Source organism: Cryptomeria japonica, chromosome 5 (genome assembly GCF_030272615.1).
Source record: "Cryptomeria japonica chromosome 5, Sugi_1.0, whole genome shotgun sequence".
In the NCBI taxonomy this organism is placed as follows: Eukaryota; Viridiplantae; Streptophyta; class Pinopsida; order Cupressales; family Cupressaceae; genus Cryptomeria; species Cryptomeria japonica.
Genome location: NC_081409.1, coordinates 400,066,840 through 400,083,340, shown reverse-complemented (window position 1 = coordinate 400,083,340; position 16,501 = coordinate 400,066,840). Strand labels below are relative to the sequence as shown.

The 16,501-nt window shown below is 35.1% G+C and overlaps 1 protein-coding gene across 1 annotated transcript in view; it reads left to right on the top strand.

Moving 5' to 3' along the window:
• LOC131076458 (internal alternative NAD(P)H-ubiquinone oxidoreductase A1, mitochondrial) overlaps window positions 1-13,327 on the top strand; it is a 46,611-nt gene extending 33,284 nt beyond the window's left edge. The window contains exons 2-3 of the mRNA XM_058013643.2: window positions 11,280-11,496; window positions 13,158-13,327. Of these exons, the coding sequence (XP_057869626.2) occupies window positions 11,280-11,496; window positions 13,158-13,327 (387 nt within the window). The remainder of the gene's footprint in view (window positions 1-11,279; window positions 11,497-13,157) is intronic.
• The last annotated feature ends 3,174 nt before the right edge of the window (window positions 13,328-16,501 follow it).

Sequence of the window (16,501 nt, the reverse complement as noted above, 5' to 3'; positions counted from 1 at the left end):
CCAGTCTTGCAGCCAGGTCGAATTTCCAGCTCCTTCAGGAAGTTTTTCCAGAATTTTCTCTCCAAAAATCCTCTTCTTCTCCTGCCATGAATCCCCAGAATGGATGCCCAAAATATCTTTTAACCCAAGCTTCTAGGTTAAAGTTTTTCATCCAATCAAATTTAAATATTTTAAAACTAAAAAGGCAATCAGATTTATTTCTTTCCAAAAATAATAATTTTTTTCCAATGATTAAATTAAAAAGGCCAAATGGAAAAATAAAAAGGAAAAATTTTATTTATTTCTTTTTCCATAAATACTTCCTTCAACATAAGCATTTAACCTTTTTAAATAGCTAGGCAATTTATTTATTTCACAAAAATATTAATGCAACTTTACACAATAAATTAAGCCATTTAACCATTTAATCTAGCAATTCATCAATTTAAATAAATCAATAATCACAAAGCATATTAATCAACGAATTACGCCAACACAAGATAGCATCACCCATTTAAATTAAATAACCATTTAAATTAACGGAAACACGCAAAACCAAGACAGATCAAATGATGACTCTCAAATGACCAAACCAAGGCACCATGACACGCATAACAGCCAGACGGGGAAACACAACCGACTGACAACACTCACACGAGTGTAACTGCGGTCAAGCTAGGGTACAACAACTATCTCCTCCACTCCCATCGGATATATAAGGCATGCTCAGACCTGCGAAACCAGGTGGAGTCAATACCCCGTACCTACCCGGTACTAGTACCTGCAATATCCTGCACCAAAGAACCACATGTGCATATAGACCAATATATATACAGATACGGTAAACAAACCGATGAAGGAGAATCGTGATGTTCCCTGTCTCACCGGAGTGAGTGAAGGAAAATCATCCCATCGCATCCCAATACACTTGCAAACACGCAACTAATAAATAACACATCGCAATATAAGGGAAAAGTGTCAGTCCATGATAATGATCTATAAAATAACATTAATCATAAGCACTGAAATACTGCATAAATCATACACCATGAATCCAGATAAAGCATGAAATAACATCGCATAATATCCGAATCAAAATACAATATTGTTCCACAAAATAGTCACCGAAGTCACTCAAAACATACAAAAGAGGCTGATCGAGGAGGGGTACTACATCTCTTTCCAAAGTGAAGGTTGATCACTTCAGAAAAGGTTTAGGTATGATAGAAAGGTAAATTACTTTGTAATTTGTATTTGCATATCTATAAGATGTTTAATGCGTAAACTTCTTTGTCATGATAGGACATTTTTGGATTCTATCCCTTGGGTTCATATCTAAGAGATGACGATCTCTCAAGATAATGAACGCTTGTATGGAGACATTATAAGGTGACGATCTTATAATGTCCAAACCAGTTATCATGTTGGATCTTTGGTGGATCATGGATGAAGCCATGATTGTGTTGTGGTAAAACATTCATATGAAGTGTTAGTGCACTTACCATAATTTGGATAAAGGTGAGAATTGAATATTTTCTCATATGATTATCCTTAAGTATTGCGTAGGCAATACTGATATCATGTGCTAAGGTGATATCCTGTCATCACTAGATTAATGTGATAGACATTTTGTATCACGTGGTTAGGTGATACTTCATATCTTGTGAGTAGATGATATGATCTCCTAGAAAATTAAATTATGTAAAAGAATGCTAACTATCATTTGAATTGTGATGTTTGATACACTACTACTATTTATCTTACCTAGCTAAGAGGGAGTGTTAATGCATAAATAGCTTTGGTAAGATAAATGATTGAATGAGAGATAAATGAAGTCTCTCATTCAATCATTTATCATATCGATTATTAAAATGAATAACATCATGCCCTCAATTGATAAGCATTCTTTATTTGTACATAATTGTTTATTATCATAGAATCCCGATTTGATAATCTATTATACTATTTGCATTTGTAGAAGTTGAGAAAGCCAACTTCACAGACCCCGAATATCACCTGCATGCAAATAACCTGTCACAGAAAGAAGAGATGGAGACAAAAACAAGCAAGGGTGCTCTGAAAGCTGAAAAATGTATTCATCCGAGAGATAGATAAATTACAATGATGAATCCTTATAAAAGGATATTGTGCAACCCTAAAAGAAACCCTAATAGGTAGACATTTAATAATTAATATAATTATTAAATGTCACAAATGCAAACTAAAGTGAAATCTTAAGAGAGGAATAAAGGTAATTTAATCAACATGATTAAATTAAAACCTTTACTCTAACACCCCCCCTTAAGATGAGCAAAAGTGCAGTTACAAACATGTGCAAGAAAGCAAAGGTAACTACAATGCAAGAAAGTAAACTTGGGTCCCGACAACAAGGCCTGATCAGGTACCCAATTACAACCAAATCTCTGTAAAGTGGAGAAATAGAGAAAACCTCATGGGAAAAACTCTACTCCAAAAAGAGATGAAAGAAATAAATGCACTAATAACAGAAGGATAGGAGGTGGATAACATGATACCCCCCATAGACAACTTCTATCATATAAGTACAGATACAATGGTCTCCTTAGGAGAAAAAGAAAGAGACTAGAAGCCCCCCCCACAATGAAGAAACTCCTGTCGCACATATGGATGCCTGAGGTAGAATCCAGAAAGAGATCCTGAAGCGGCATATAATATTCCTCCCCTTGGGAAGAAATGGATCCAAAGAACGAAGATGAAGAAACCCTGTGAAGAGAGAAGAATAAATCTGTCTCAAGATGTGTGCCGTAATAGGATGCTGAAGAATCCCTCTGTCTGAACTGAAACAAAAGATGTCAAATCCAAACTGAACTGAAGACTCAAAAACTGTAACCTCTGAATGCACAGATGATGGTGGGCTAACAGCTGGAATATGGCTGTCAACAAAGAGGAGCTGAAAATCCTCAAAGTAATCCTCCAAGTCTGCAATATAGGACTCTACAAACAAAGACGAAATGCCTGCAAGATAAGAATCCCAAGTAGCCATGTCTGAAAGATGTATGATGTCCTGCTTAGCTGAATCAATAGGAGCCCAAGAAGAGGCAATATCAAACTGATCAGGAACAAAAGGAGATGATGTTGATACATGTATATTCTCAGTCTGAAGAGTAGGAACTGTGAGACAATCCTCTGATTCATCGGAATATGTAAGGGTGTCTAAATATTGAAGTTCCTTTAAAGTATCATGATCAAAAGGTGTGTTATCTCTCCAACCAATGGGTACAAGACAATCTGAAGCAGGATCCTTTGGGAATGTAGAAAGACTGGGGTCTCCATAGATCTCCCAAAGACGTGTCCAAAGTGAGTGAGGACAATCAATGCCCGATATAGCCCACACAGTGTCAGAATCAACACTAGACAAAATAACTCCTACTATGTGATTTCTAATGATATCCCAAGCTAGTTTTCCCTCTAAAGTTGCTGGTTCAGGTATGAGATCATACAAATAAGGCAAAATATTAAGCCACCTACAGTGTGTAAGTATGCCCTTTGCCCATGACTCATAATTACCACATTCTAGAAATACAACTGAAGGGTGAGTAGAAAAACCCATGATAACTCTTCAAATTAACAAATCTGAGACTAAATGACTTTAATACTGATAAAGCAGATCAAATAAAGCCATCCCACGCAAACAAATCATTTCCAAGTCTGAAACGTCCAAGTAATTGACAGATGTGTGAAAACACAAAGTACTAAATAAAATGTACCTAATGTAGATTCTGGAAAAAAAATGACAGATCTGGAAAGAGCACAGAAACCCCTTTCCAACGCCTATTCGTTTGCGAAAAACGGAGTCCGTATGCAAAAGATATGGCTCCTGGAGTGCAAAAACCTTGTTCTGACTTTGACTGGCAAAAAACACTGCAAAACGGCAAAATCAGAGAAAAAGACCTGCATCAATTAGATCGGGCTCGGAACCAGCTTTCCAACACCTATTTCCATTTGAAATTCCGAGCTAAAATGCCCGAGTTATGCCCGATTTTGTAAAAATAGCTCCAAAAAACCCAGATAGGCCCTTACAGCCCTCAAGGGCTAAAAAAAAAAAGCCCCTGGTCGCCCAGCGGACCAGGGGCTAGCGCTGGTGGAGTGGCGGGGCTGTGGCAGCGCAGGAGCGGCGGCGGCGCGCAGGCGGCGTGCGGGCGGCGCGCGGGCGGTGCGTGGGCGTCGAGCGTCGCTGGGCGGCGCGGGGGCGGTTACCGCCGGCGGCGGTGGCCGCCGGGCTGCGCACGGGCGGCGCTGGCTGTAACACTGGCTGCGCCCGAAAATATTAAAAAAATTGCGTTTTTTAATATTTTTTTTTATTTTTCATGGAATTTTCATGTAGAAGTTGAGAAAGCCAACTTCACAGACCCCGAAGATCACCTGCATGCAAATAACCTGTCACAGAAAAAAGAGATGGAGACAAACAAGCAAGGGTGCTTTGAAAGCTGAAAAATGTATTCATCCAAGAGAAAAATGAATCAAGAATATGAATAATACAAGAGATCAATCCTTATAAAGGAGATCAACACCAAAAGGAAAACCTAACCCTAAGGTGTGTGCATTTAATAATTAAATATTAATTATTAAATGACTAATATGTGCATAAAGGGAAATCTTAAGAGGAGAGCAAAGTTAATTAATTACTTTACTCTAACACCCCCCCTTAAGATGAGCTACAATGCAGCTACAAACAATGCAGAAGAAAGCAAAGGAACTACAATGCAAAAGAGTAAACTTGGGTCCCGGCAACAAGGCCTGATCAGGTACCCAATTACAACCAAATCTCTGTAAAGTGGAGAAATACAGAAAACCTCATGGGAAAAACTCTACTCCAAAAAGAGATGAAAGAAATAAATGCACTAATAACAGAAGGATAGGAGGTGGATAACATGATACCCCCCATAGACAACTTCTATCATATAAGTACATATACAATGGTCTCCATAGGAGAAAAAGAAAGAGACTAGAAGCCCCCCCCACAATGAAGAAACTCCTGTCGCACATATGGATGCCTGAGGTAGAATCCAGAAAGAGATCCTAAAGCAGCATATAATATTCCTCCCCTTGGGAAGAAATGGATCCAAAGAACGAAGATGAAGAAACCCTGTGAAGAGAGAAGAATAAATCTGTCTCAAGATGTGTGCCATAATAGGATGCTGAAGAATCCCTCTGTCTGAACTGAAACAAAAGATGTCAAATCCAAACTGAACTGAAGACTCAAAAACTGCAACCTCTGAATGCACAGATGATGGTGGGCTAACAGCTGGAATATGGCTGTCAACAAAGAGGAGCTGAAAATCCTCAAAGTAATCCTCCAAGTCTGCAATATAGGACTCTACAAACAAAGACGAAATGCCTGCAAGATAAGAATCCCAAGTAGCCATGTCTGAAAGATGTATGATGTCCTGCTTAGCTGAATCAATAGGAGCCAAAGAAGAGGCAATATCAAACTGATCAGGAACAAAAGGAGATGATGTTGATACATGTATAATCTCAGTCTGAGTAGGAACTATGAGACAATCCTCTGATTCATCAGAATATGTAAGGGTGTCTAAATATTGAAGTTCCTTTAAAGTATCATGATCAAAAGGTGTGTTATCTCTCCAACCAATGGGTACAAGACAATCTGAAGCAGGATCCTTTGGGAATGGAGAAAGACTGGGGTCTCCATAGATCTCCCAAAGACGTGTCCAAAGTGAGTGAGGACAATCAATGCCCGATATAGCCCACACAGTGTCAGAATCAACACTAGACAAAATAACTCCTACTATGTGATTTCTAATGATATCCCAAGCTAGCTTTCCCTCTAAAGTTGCTGGTTCAGGTATGAGATCATACAAATAAGGCAAAATATTAAGCCACCTACAGTGTGTAAGTATGCCCTTTGCCCATGACTCATAATTACCCCATTCTAGAAATACAACTGAAGGGTGAGTAGAAAAACCCATGATAACTCTTCAAATTAACAAATCTGAGACTAAATGACTTTAATACTGATAAAGCAGATCAAATAAAGCCATCCCACGCAAACAAATCATTTCCAAGTCTGAAACGTCCAAGTAATTGACAGATGTGTGAAAACACAAAGTATTGAATAAAATGTACCTGGTGTAGATTCTGGAAAAATAAATGACAGATCTGGAAAGAGCACAGAAACCCCTTTCCAACGCCTATTCGTTTGCGAAAAATGGAGTCCGTATGCAAAAGATATGGCTCCTAGAGTGCAAAAAACTTGTTCTGACTTTGACTGGCAAAAAACACTGCAAAACGGCAAAATCAGAGAAAAAGACCTGCATCAATTAGATCAGACTCGGAACCAGCTTTCCAATGCCTATTTCCATTCGAAAATCCGAGCTAAAATGCCCGAGTTATGCCCGATTTTGTAAAAACAGCTCCAAAAAACCCAGATAGGCCCTTACAACCCTCAAGGGCTAAAAAAAATAAGCCCCTGGTCCGCTGGGCGACCAGGGGCTCGCTCTGGTTGGCTGGCGGCGCGGTGGTGGCGGTGGCGGAACGCTGGCTGGGCGCGGGCGGCGCGTGGGCGTCGCTAGGTGGCGTGGGGGCGGTTACCGCCGGCGGCGGTGGTCGGGCGGTGGCCGCCGGGCTGCGCACCGGCGACGCTGGCTGTAACACTGGCTGCGCTCGAAAATATTAAAAAAACTGCGTTTTTTTTATATTTTTTTTGATTTTTCATGGAATTTTCTGCCTCGTACTGCGTGCCCTAGGGCCGTACGGCGTTGGGGCATAAAAAAATTTGCCTTCTGGGGCAACTGTGTCCAAAATGGACGAATTTTATATGAAAATAGGGGTTTTTGGGCGCTACGAGCTCAACGGTGAGGTCCGTTTGGGCTCAAAGTGCACCGAAAAAAATACCCCCTATTCCAAAATAAAAAACAGAAGACAAACACAGATCTGATTGCATCCAAAACCTGGAAGTCAGATCTAACCCTCGTAGCTCCAAATTCTTCAGAAGACGAACAGGAAGCAGCAGGTCTAGAGCTCTGATACCATGTAGAAGTTGAGAAAGCCAACTTCACAGACCCCGAAGATCACCTGCATGCAAATAACCTGTCACAGAAAGAAGAGATGGAGACAAAAACAAGCAAGGGTGCTCTGAAAGCTGAAAAATGTATTCATCCGAGAGATAGATAAATTACAATGATGAATCCTTATAAAAGGATATTGTGCAACCCTAAAAGAAATCCTAATAGGTAGACATTTAATAATTAATATAATTATTAAATGTCACAAATGCAAACTAAAGTGAAATCTTAAGAGAGGAATAAAGGTAATTTAATCAACATGATTAAATTAAAACCTTTACTCTAACAACATTCACCAATTAGCAAATCGGGATAACCATTGCAAATCCGAATTGATGATTATCGAGTAGACCAAACATAAATTAGTATTGATGATTATTTATGCTTGAACCGATTGTTATCGGGGAGATATAATAAACACACACCGATTGATATCGGGTGTTAAGGCAAACTTTCGAATCATACACCGATCGGTATAACATCGATGGTTATCGAATATAAACATACACCGCTTGGTTAATAAACACCGTGCACTATTGTTATAGTGAATGGGCACGATCAAGTGATGTCTTGATCGGCCATGTCCAAAAGACATGATCGGTCAAGGCATCGCTTGACCGTACCAAGCCCACTATATATGTAAAATGGTATGTGTGAGAATGGACATCGAAATTTATAAATGCTCCTCTCACCTGTTACATAAAAGAAGATAGTCAGATTCATATGTTAATTCTATAATATATAAAACAAGATAATACTAAGTAGAATATAACTTGCATATTGAATGTAAATTGAACATCATTTACACTTATGCCTAATAAATTAATTAAATAATTCTTAAATTATTTAATTAATCCATTAATTTGTTCTTTCTATCCACATTAATTAAATAATGTTTTAATTATTTTATTAATCCACTAATTTGTTCTTTCTATCCATATTAATTAAATAATAAATAATATTGAATTATATAATTAATTCATTTATTGCCCCTCATCAACATTAATTAAATAGTTTATAATTTTTTAATTAATTTCATTAACTTCTTTAAGTTCACTATGATTAAATAATTTCAATTATTTAGTTAGTTAATATTTCCTCCACAATTAAATAAATTAATTTCAATTATTTAATTGCTTTTTATTTTAATAATAAATAAAATTGATATTTTATTTATTATTCTATCTTTAGAATTATGCACATGAATTAAATAAGTTTAATTATTTAACTTTGTAATTTCTCATGCATCTCCAACACATTAGTTCAACTCACAATCACTCTTTATTGACTCTTTAATCAATTTAGTCTTCAATCTATGCATTCATTTAACTCATCCTCTCAATCAATTCATCTCCTAAATTTGGTCTTCATGTCCCCTCAACGGTTCTCATCTGTTGATCTTCTATTCAATCTCCACCATTGATCAATGTCAGGTTGAATCTATAAATCAATCATCCTTCATCAAACCAAACCCTATTCAATTATTATCAAGCATTATCATTATCAATCATTCAAATCCATATCAAAGTATCATTAAGTATCAAGTATTTGAATGCTACAATCATGTTGACGGATTGAGACACCAACATATCAAAATCTTGAAGCCTATTCAAGAACTATAGAGAAACAATATGATTTTGGTGAAGGTCTTATCGTTTATTATCTTATTTTATGTATTGATCTTACAACTTTATCACATAAATAATTAATCCATTAATTTATTCTTTCGATCCACATTAATTAAATATTTTTTAATTATTTAATTAATTCATTTCTTTCTCCTCATCCACATTAATTAATAATATATAATTTTTTAATTAATTTCATCAACTTCTTCTAGTTTCTCTTTAAAGGATTTTAATTATTTACTCACCTAACATTTCTTCCAAAAAATAAGTTAATTTATTTAATTGTTTTTTCTTTTAAAAAATAAATAAAATCAATATTTTATTCATTATTCTATCTTTAAAATCATGCACATGAATTATACAATTTTAATTATTTAATTCCCTAATTAATTTCTCATGCACCTCTAGCACATCAGTTCAACTCACGGTTACTCTCTATTGACTTTTCAATCAATTCAATCTTCTAATCCATGCATTCACTAACTCATCATCTCAATCGATTCAATCTTCTAATCCATGCATTCACTAACTCATCCTCTCAATCAATTCACTGAATCATGCAATCAGTTCATCTCCTAAATTTAGCCTTCATGTCCTCTCAGTGATTCTCATCTATTGATCTTCTGTAAAATCCCCACCATTGATCAATATCAGGCTGAATCTATAAATCAATCATCTTTCATCAAACCAAATCCTAGTCAATTATTATCAAGCATTCTCATTATCAGGCTAGCTATCTTATCAATCATCAATCATTTGATCCATATCAAAGTATCATCAAATTTCGAATGCTACCGTCATGTTGATGAATTAAGCAACCAACGTATCAAAATCTAGAAGCATATTCAAGAACAATAGAGCAACAGTAAGGTCTTGATGAAGGTATTATTGTTTATTATCTTATTTTATGCTTTGACCTTAGAACTTTATTGTGTGATGTGATTGATCTTGAAAAGGGTTTTGTTGTTATTCCTTTTTTTATAATTCACAATTTTTCATCTCCACAGGAATGTTGTCATAGCTCCATACATAATTTATTGAAAGACAAATTCCCTTCTATTGTCCATCCACAAATATATCTAATGGTGATATGCATCACAAAAGTTTACTAATTGGATAAAGTCTATCATAGCTATTCTAAAGAACAACTATTCGTAGGAATTATTCATCATCACTAGCAAAGTTGAACTACTCGCCACTCGGCAAAACTCGCCAAGGCCTGGAAAAAAAACTCGGGAAAAAATTGGAAAAACTTGGAAAAATTCGGTGAAAAACTCGGCAACTTAAAAACACGCTTAAATTTAATTAAAAATGCATTTTTTTTGTAAAATTTAATGAGAAGATGCATCCAATAAGTCAATAAATGAGAACACAAAAGAAACAATCTGATTCTAGATATATTTAAATGCAAAGTATCTACAAAATCACATCCTCATGAGGAATGCTGATGATTCGAAGCCTGGAAGCAAAATAGTAAATAGTTTTTGTAAAACCAAAAGTAAATACATCATTACAATTACAACTTCCTCTTCCCAGCTCTAGCAAAAACTGGGGGAGAGGTAGAACTAGAGGGTCTAGTCCTAGAAGTTTGCAGTGGGCGTGACTTGCGTGACTGTGCCTCCTCGCTTGGTATGGCTGGCTCATCCTCCATCTTGGCTGAAGCTATGTCTCCACCAGCTTGTGGCACTGGAAATGACTCCTCATCCTCATCCTCTTCCTCCTCAATGTGTTTTTGACGATTTTTGGTTTTGTGCTGTAGCGGTCAAGTTTTTGTCACGGACTCGCTGAGGTTTTGACTAAAACTCGCCGAAAACTCGGATTTAAGTCAACAAAATTCGCAGGGGTGGAAAACTTGGCGAGTTTTTACAACTCGCTGAGTACCCTGCGAGTAGTCCAACTATGATCACTAGCATTGGCTTTCAAAATTATCCCTGATGATGGGTCATGTAGAGAGACAATATTAAAGATATGCAGTTGATTCCCAAGACCCATGCATTTCATTGCGAACAATCACTCAAAAACAAAATAAGAATTTATTTTTTTTGACCTTTTATAGGTGAATGGATTTAGGTGATGTCAGAATACAGTTTATTATTTTTGAATGGTATTCATACATAATTCTAACAAACTATGTTTAATAGAAAGTGCCTCGGTCTTGTATGCAGAATAACTTTTCTTTCTTTGAAGTTCTTGACTATGTTTTTTCAATTATTTCAGTCTAACCTGGAAATGAGCTTTTTATCTTTTGTGACCATTCCCTTGTCTACGAAAGGTTTCAATTTGTAGGCACATTATCCTTTATTTCTAGAATATTTTAAAGCAATCTTATTGAGGAAAAACCTTTTGCCATAATTTTCAACTTTCTTCTGTTGGCCACCTATTGTCCTTTGTTGGATTCTGTAAACAAAAATTGGGGAGTTTTGGTATGATTTACGAGTCATGGCGTCCTGGTTATAATTTCTGATTCTGCAATGGAACTGACTATGATATAGGTGCTCCAACGTTTAAAGCAATTTTGGTATGCATTTCATCTGGGAGCATTCTAATTTTGTTTGAATCTATAGACATTTGATCTCTAATTAGACAATCTTTTTATTGCTGGATTCAGATATATTGTGAGACTGTTGGAGAAAATGGATCCCAAACTAATCGTAAGCGGCAGTTTAAGGTTGCCTATGATAAGCTAATAATTGCTTCAGGGGCTGAGGCTTTAACTTTTGGAATCCATGGAGTTAAGGAACATGCAATTTTTCTTCGAGAAGTGCATCATGCTCAGGAAATCCGTCGAAAGCTTCTATCAAATTTAATGTTGTCTGACATTCCTGGTAAGTTATCCAAATCTTTCCAAGAAATATATTATTGAGATAACTTTGGAAAGATTTTGTGGCACAATTTCCATGCCTTCTGGTAGGTACAAAGAATCTCACACATATAAATTTGTGCATATGTTAGTGAATCAAAGAAACATATCACACACAAACCCTCACACCCACACACTCACACATGCTCATCTGATGCAAGAGGCCAGGCCTGGTATAGTATTATTAATTAATCTTATGCTGAATGCAAGAAATGTTTCATAAGTTTCAATTACATTTTGAGTTCAAAACTACTGGATTTCAATTATTTATCTTTTCCTATGTTTGTAAATGCAATAAATGTTTTGTAAACAATTTATTTGATCTCTGTCTTCATGCTAAATAACATATGTACATTCCATTGATATATGTGTTACCTGTCTTATAGTATCCATCTGAAGCTATTGGTTGTTTCAAAAGTTTACACCATACATTCGTCGCACAATAATCTGAGAATCACAGTTTATTTTCATTTCATTCTGAGTCATTCGAGTTTGATGTTCTTATTTATGCAAAACAAATTTCCATCAGTTCTAGAGGCTGTTGATTGCCTGCTAAACGTGGATATGTTTAGATAGTGTGAAGCTGGTTTTGCATGCATAGGATTCTTGTAAATGATTTTACATGCTGTCTTTCTTTGTCAGTATAAAGTTATGTTGATGCCAAATTATTTCTCCAAAATTTCTCTTCATTTCAAGAGGTTAGAGATTACTTAATAATGAAGTGATCAAGCTTTGCTCACTTTAGTGTCAGATATCTCTTTAATGCTAGATTGTTGATATTACATTTATGAAGCCATTCAATGCAGATTTCCCTGAAATATCTGAAATGCACAATATCATCCTTATTTTTTGAGCATGCCCAATGTGGAATGCTTCACTGATCAAATTTGTCAAGAATGATAACAGCGTTTTCTTCTGTCTCATTCATTAACATCATCATTATATGAACTCAATGGAGTTTAATAATTTGTTGTTTGAAAGTCTCCTTCGATACCACTGGATTAAATGACTGTTATAATGCATTTGTGACTTGTTACATACTATAATTGTAGAATTGACTTTATACCTATATGCAATTAACAGAAATACTCTTGCTTTAAGTATTTTTTCTTTTGTTTCTCCTCTTAACCTCATCTTTATATGAGCTTGGAAGGATCATTATAATTTGTATGAGCTCAGAAGGATCATTATAATTTGTTGCTCTAAAGTCTCCTTTGGCACTACTATATTGACCAATAATTATAATGCATTTGTGACTTGTAACATAATATGATTGTAGAATTGACATTGTACCTTTATGTAATCAACATAAATAGGTATGCATTATGTTCGTCTCTTGAAGAAACTAAGTTGCTACAAATATAAAATTACTGGACTTTATAATGCACTGGGTCTATTTGATGAGAATTCATGTCCTGTTCATATACAAAAGCAAATAAGAATATGTGTGCAATCTTTTTGTTTCTCATGGCAAATCTTTTGCTACCAATTGATGAGATTTTGAAAATGATTCTAATTACCTTTAAATTGTAGTCATTATAATTCAGTTATTGCTGATTCTGGAAAGGGTTTAACATTTGGCTTAATTTTTCTGAAGTTGATGTATGTTTTTTGACGGAAACACAGGAATAACAGAGGATGAGAAAAAGCGACTTCTACATTGTGTTGTGGTAGGAGGAGGACCCACAGGTGTAGAGTTTAGTGGTGAATTAAGCGATTTCATTAAAAAAGATGTGCATGAGAGATACTCTCATGTTAAAGATTATATCCACGTCACTCTTATTGAGGTACTTTGAAGTTCAAGCTTATTAACTATTATTATCTTGATCAGTTCTTTTTCTTTCTGTGTAACATAAATAAAATTTATGGCTTCAGCCTTTTTATTTTAAATTTTAATAAATATCCATATTATACAAAATGCTGCTTTAACAAACACCTAACTAATATTTCACCCAAATCACATCAAATCTGCCCTTGACTCAATCTGAAATCTGAAGTTTTCTTTCGGAAAGACAACAAAAGAGGGAATTATAGGGATCACTCAATTAATTACTATTAGCCTAGGTCACAGGGTTTGCTGAACTTCAAGTATGAAATTCGAAATTTGGTGAATATTTAATAGTGGCAAAAAAATCATTGGAATTCATGAATAGATTTGCATGGGAAAAAGTGTTAATTTTTACTAAAATATATTCTTTCTAAGCACTTTTTAGGGGTTTTAATAGGAATTTAAATTTTTTAAATAAATTAAAGTGCAACTGGACAAAACATAGTATTACCCCATGCCCCCATGCAGCTGCTTATGTACAATTTCTGCTTAAATTTAAGCAGTTGGAGTATTCCCGTCTAAATTTTTAATTAGGGGAAAAGGATAAATTGGAATCTTTCCCTATTTTAGTGGAGTAGCTGTTGCTTAAAAATTGAAAATAAGCTTTGAAAAAGGGGGGCTGGAAATAAGCAGCAACTACTTATTGGGAAAAATGACATGTGGCTTCACCATTGTTTTCGTCTCCTTTTTATTTGCCTACAATTTTGCTTTCAAATTTTATTTGCAAGAAATATAACTAAAAATTTCATTTAAAAACACTATTTAAGCAGACTGCTTAAAATTAAAATTTTACTATCCATGGGGCCACCAGCTCCACAAATTGTTCCTCAAAAAGTTGAACAGTAGCTGCTATCAAAAATAAGCTAAGCAACTGCATGGGGACCTGCCCTTAGTTTCACTGACCTCGCTGTTGACTGCTAAGAATCATCTCCTGCTAGCAGCTAGGGCATATATCTATTTCATTTGCAAGCAAGGTTTTATTTGTTGGCAGTAATGCGACAAAGATCATAAGGTGCAAGCTGTAAACAAAGGGTGATGGTTTGACATATTTCATAGCGACTCGTGGCCCTACATTTTTGTTTTCAGTGACACGGCCCTACATTTTCGTTTTCACCAGAAAATTACATTTTCCTTTTGAGCAATAAGAGCGTTTCTGTTTTGCACTTTAGCACGATTCCATAGACCATGACGCTATTTCTTCTATAGTTTAAAAGTAGAACTTTAGTTTTTTTCTGTATCCTATAAAAATTTAAACATGCCTTTTAAATTTGTATTTATATTTTAAATATTCTTTGATGTGAAAACAAATGTTAAATATTTATAAAAATTAATATTTAATTATAATATATTTAAATTTGGGACTTTAGGGTTAATAAATGCTTTTAGATAAACTTTGATTTAGTATTATTTATTTTTAATGTTAAAAAAATTGATTTTTAAAAAATATTGTTTTTAGAAGTTAAAAATATAAATATTTAGATTTTATTTAAAACATCCATTTTAATGTTTTTAAAAATAGAATTTAGGATTTTTAATTTAATTTTTAAGAATTAAATTTTTTTTTTTTTATATTTTTTTTTTAATTTGTGGATATATTATTTATATTTAAAAAAAAATTGTATAGGTGAATTTAATGCTGAATTTTTTACCCTTGCCGAATTTCATTCGAATTTAATGTTGCTGAATTCAAACCTTATGACTTAGCTATTAGTAGTGTCTATACAACCTAAAAACCCTACTAAGGTCTTGTTGGCATACGTTTTATCATATACAGAACATTAGAATAAAATATCCAAGGATGCTCTATCCTCTCGTGAACAAAATCACTACTTGTGCCAAGATTGCAAGAAAGACCACAAGGCAACTCCAAGGTCTATATGTGCGAACGGGTGACTTTATGTTGGATAGCTTCCTTGGTTATGTATGCTGAAATACAAGGGGGATTTACGCTTGAAAAATATCATTCACAAGATAGTACTTAGACGAATATGGCAATGAGTGCTCTCTTTTTTTTTGTTTTGGATTTTCAGATTTTGGACTTCAAAAAAAGGATAAAAATGATGAAGGGTTCAAAGTTCTAAGATACTCCTATGAACTCAAGAGATGGTAAAGATTGGGTGAAACCATTAACGACACTTTGTTTCGCCACACTTGGATAACTACGCAAAGCGGTTGCAATCTTCTAAGGTTATACTCAAGATTTTCATACTTATGAATAATACCATCAATCGAACAATATTTACTCAAAGTAGAAGTTAAAACATCCACATCATAAGCTCAGGCTAATTTTACACATTGAATGAAAATCCTCTATCCAAAGAAAGTATGAGCAAGAGTTTCACCAATCTAAACTATCAAATCCTTAATTCATCTAACAACTTTGAAAGCAAATCTACTTTAAGCAAATCTATTCTATTCTATTCTATTCTATTGTTGAAGAAAGTATGGAACCATGCAACCACTTAATAACAATAAGACTCCAAAGCAAAATCTGCAAATGAACTTTTTATTATTCAAGTAGCTCTAAACAACAATTTCATAAATCTCTCCACAACAACATGAAAATGAGAGAATGAGAGTTTATATAGAGTTTTTGAAAACTAATGAAAGGCCAAGATCGATCTAAGATCAACGGCTAAGATTAAGACAACACAACCCTAGATAGAGTTTCCCAAAATAACACTAGAAATCAATGCATGGTAGACAAGTGGCATGATTAGCCATTTCCTAGGAAGGCACATCCTTATCCTCGTGAGCAGTAGTATGTTCAATGAATCTAGACTCAATTGAGCCGACCTCTTCCATGGTGACGTGGCAGCATATTGATCCTGTATTCCCATCCATCCAAGTCGTCTGCACAAGCGGCAAAAGCAATTTCCCACTCCAGCTCCTATTTTTGAAAGGCATCTCGGATGGACAAGAATTTTGATGCCTTGGTCAAATTTTGCTTCAGAACTGGTCTTGCGATGGTGAAGGAAATCTCCTGAGTTTTGAGCTTGAGATTTTTCAGCGGCATATCACTTTCGCGGATGGTTTCTTTTTCAAGAAAATCAGTAGTTACAAGGGGAATTTTACTTTTTATTTCTTTAATCTGCTCCTCGGACTTAACACTTTCAACCTTTACTTTCTCTAGGATTTCGTT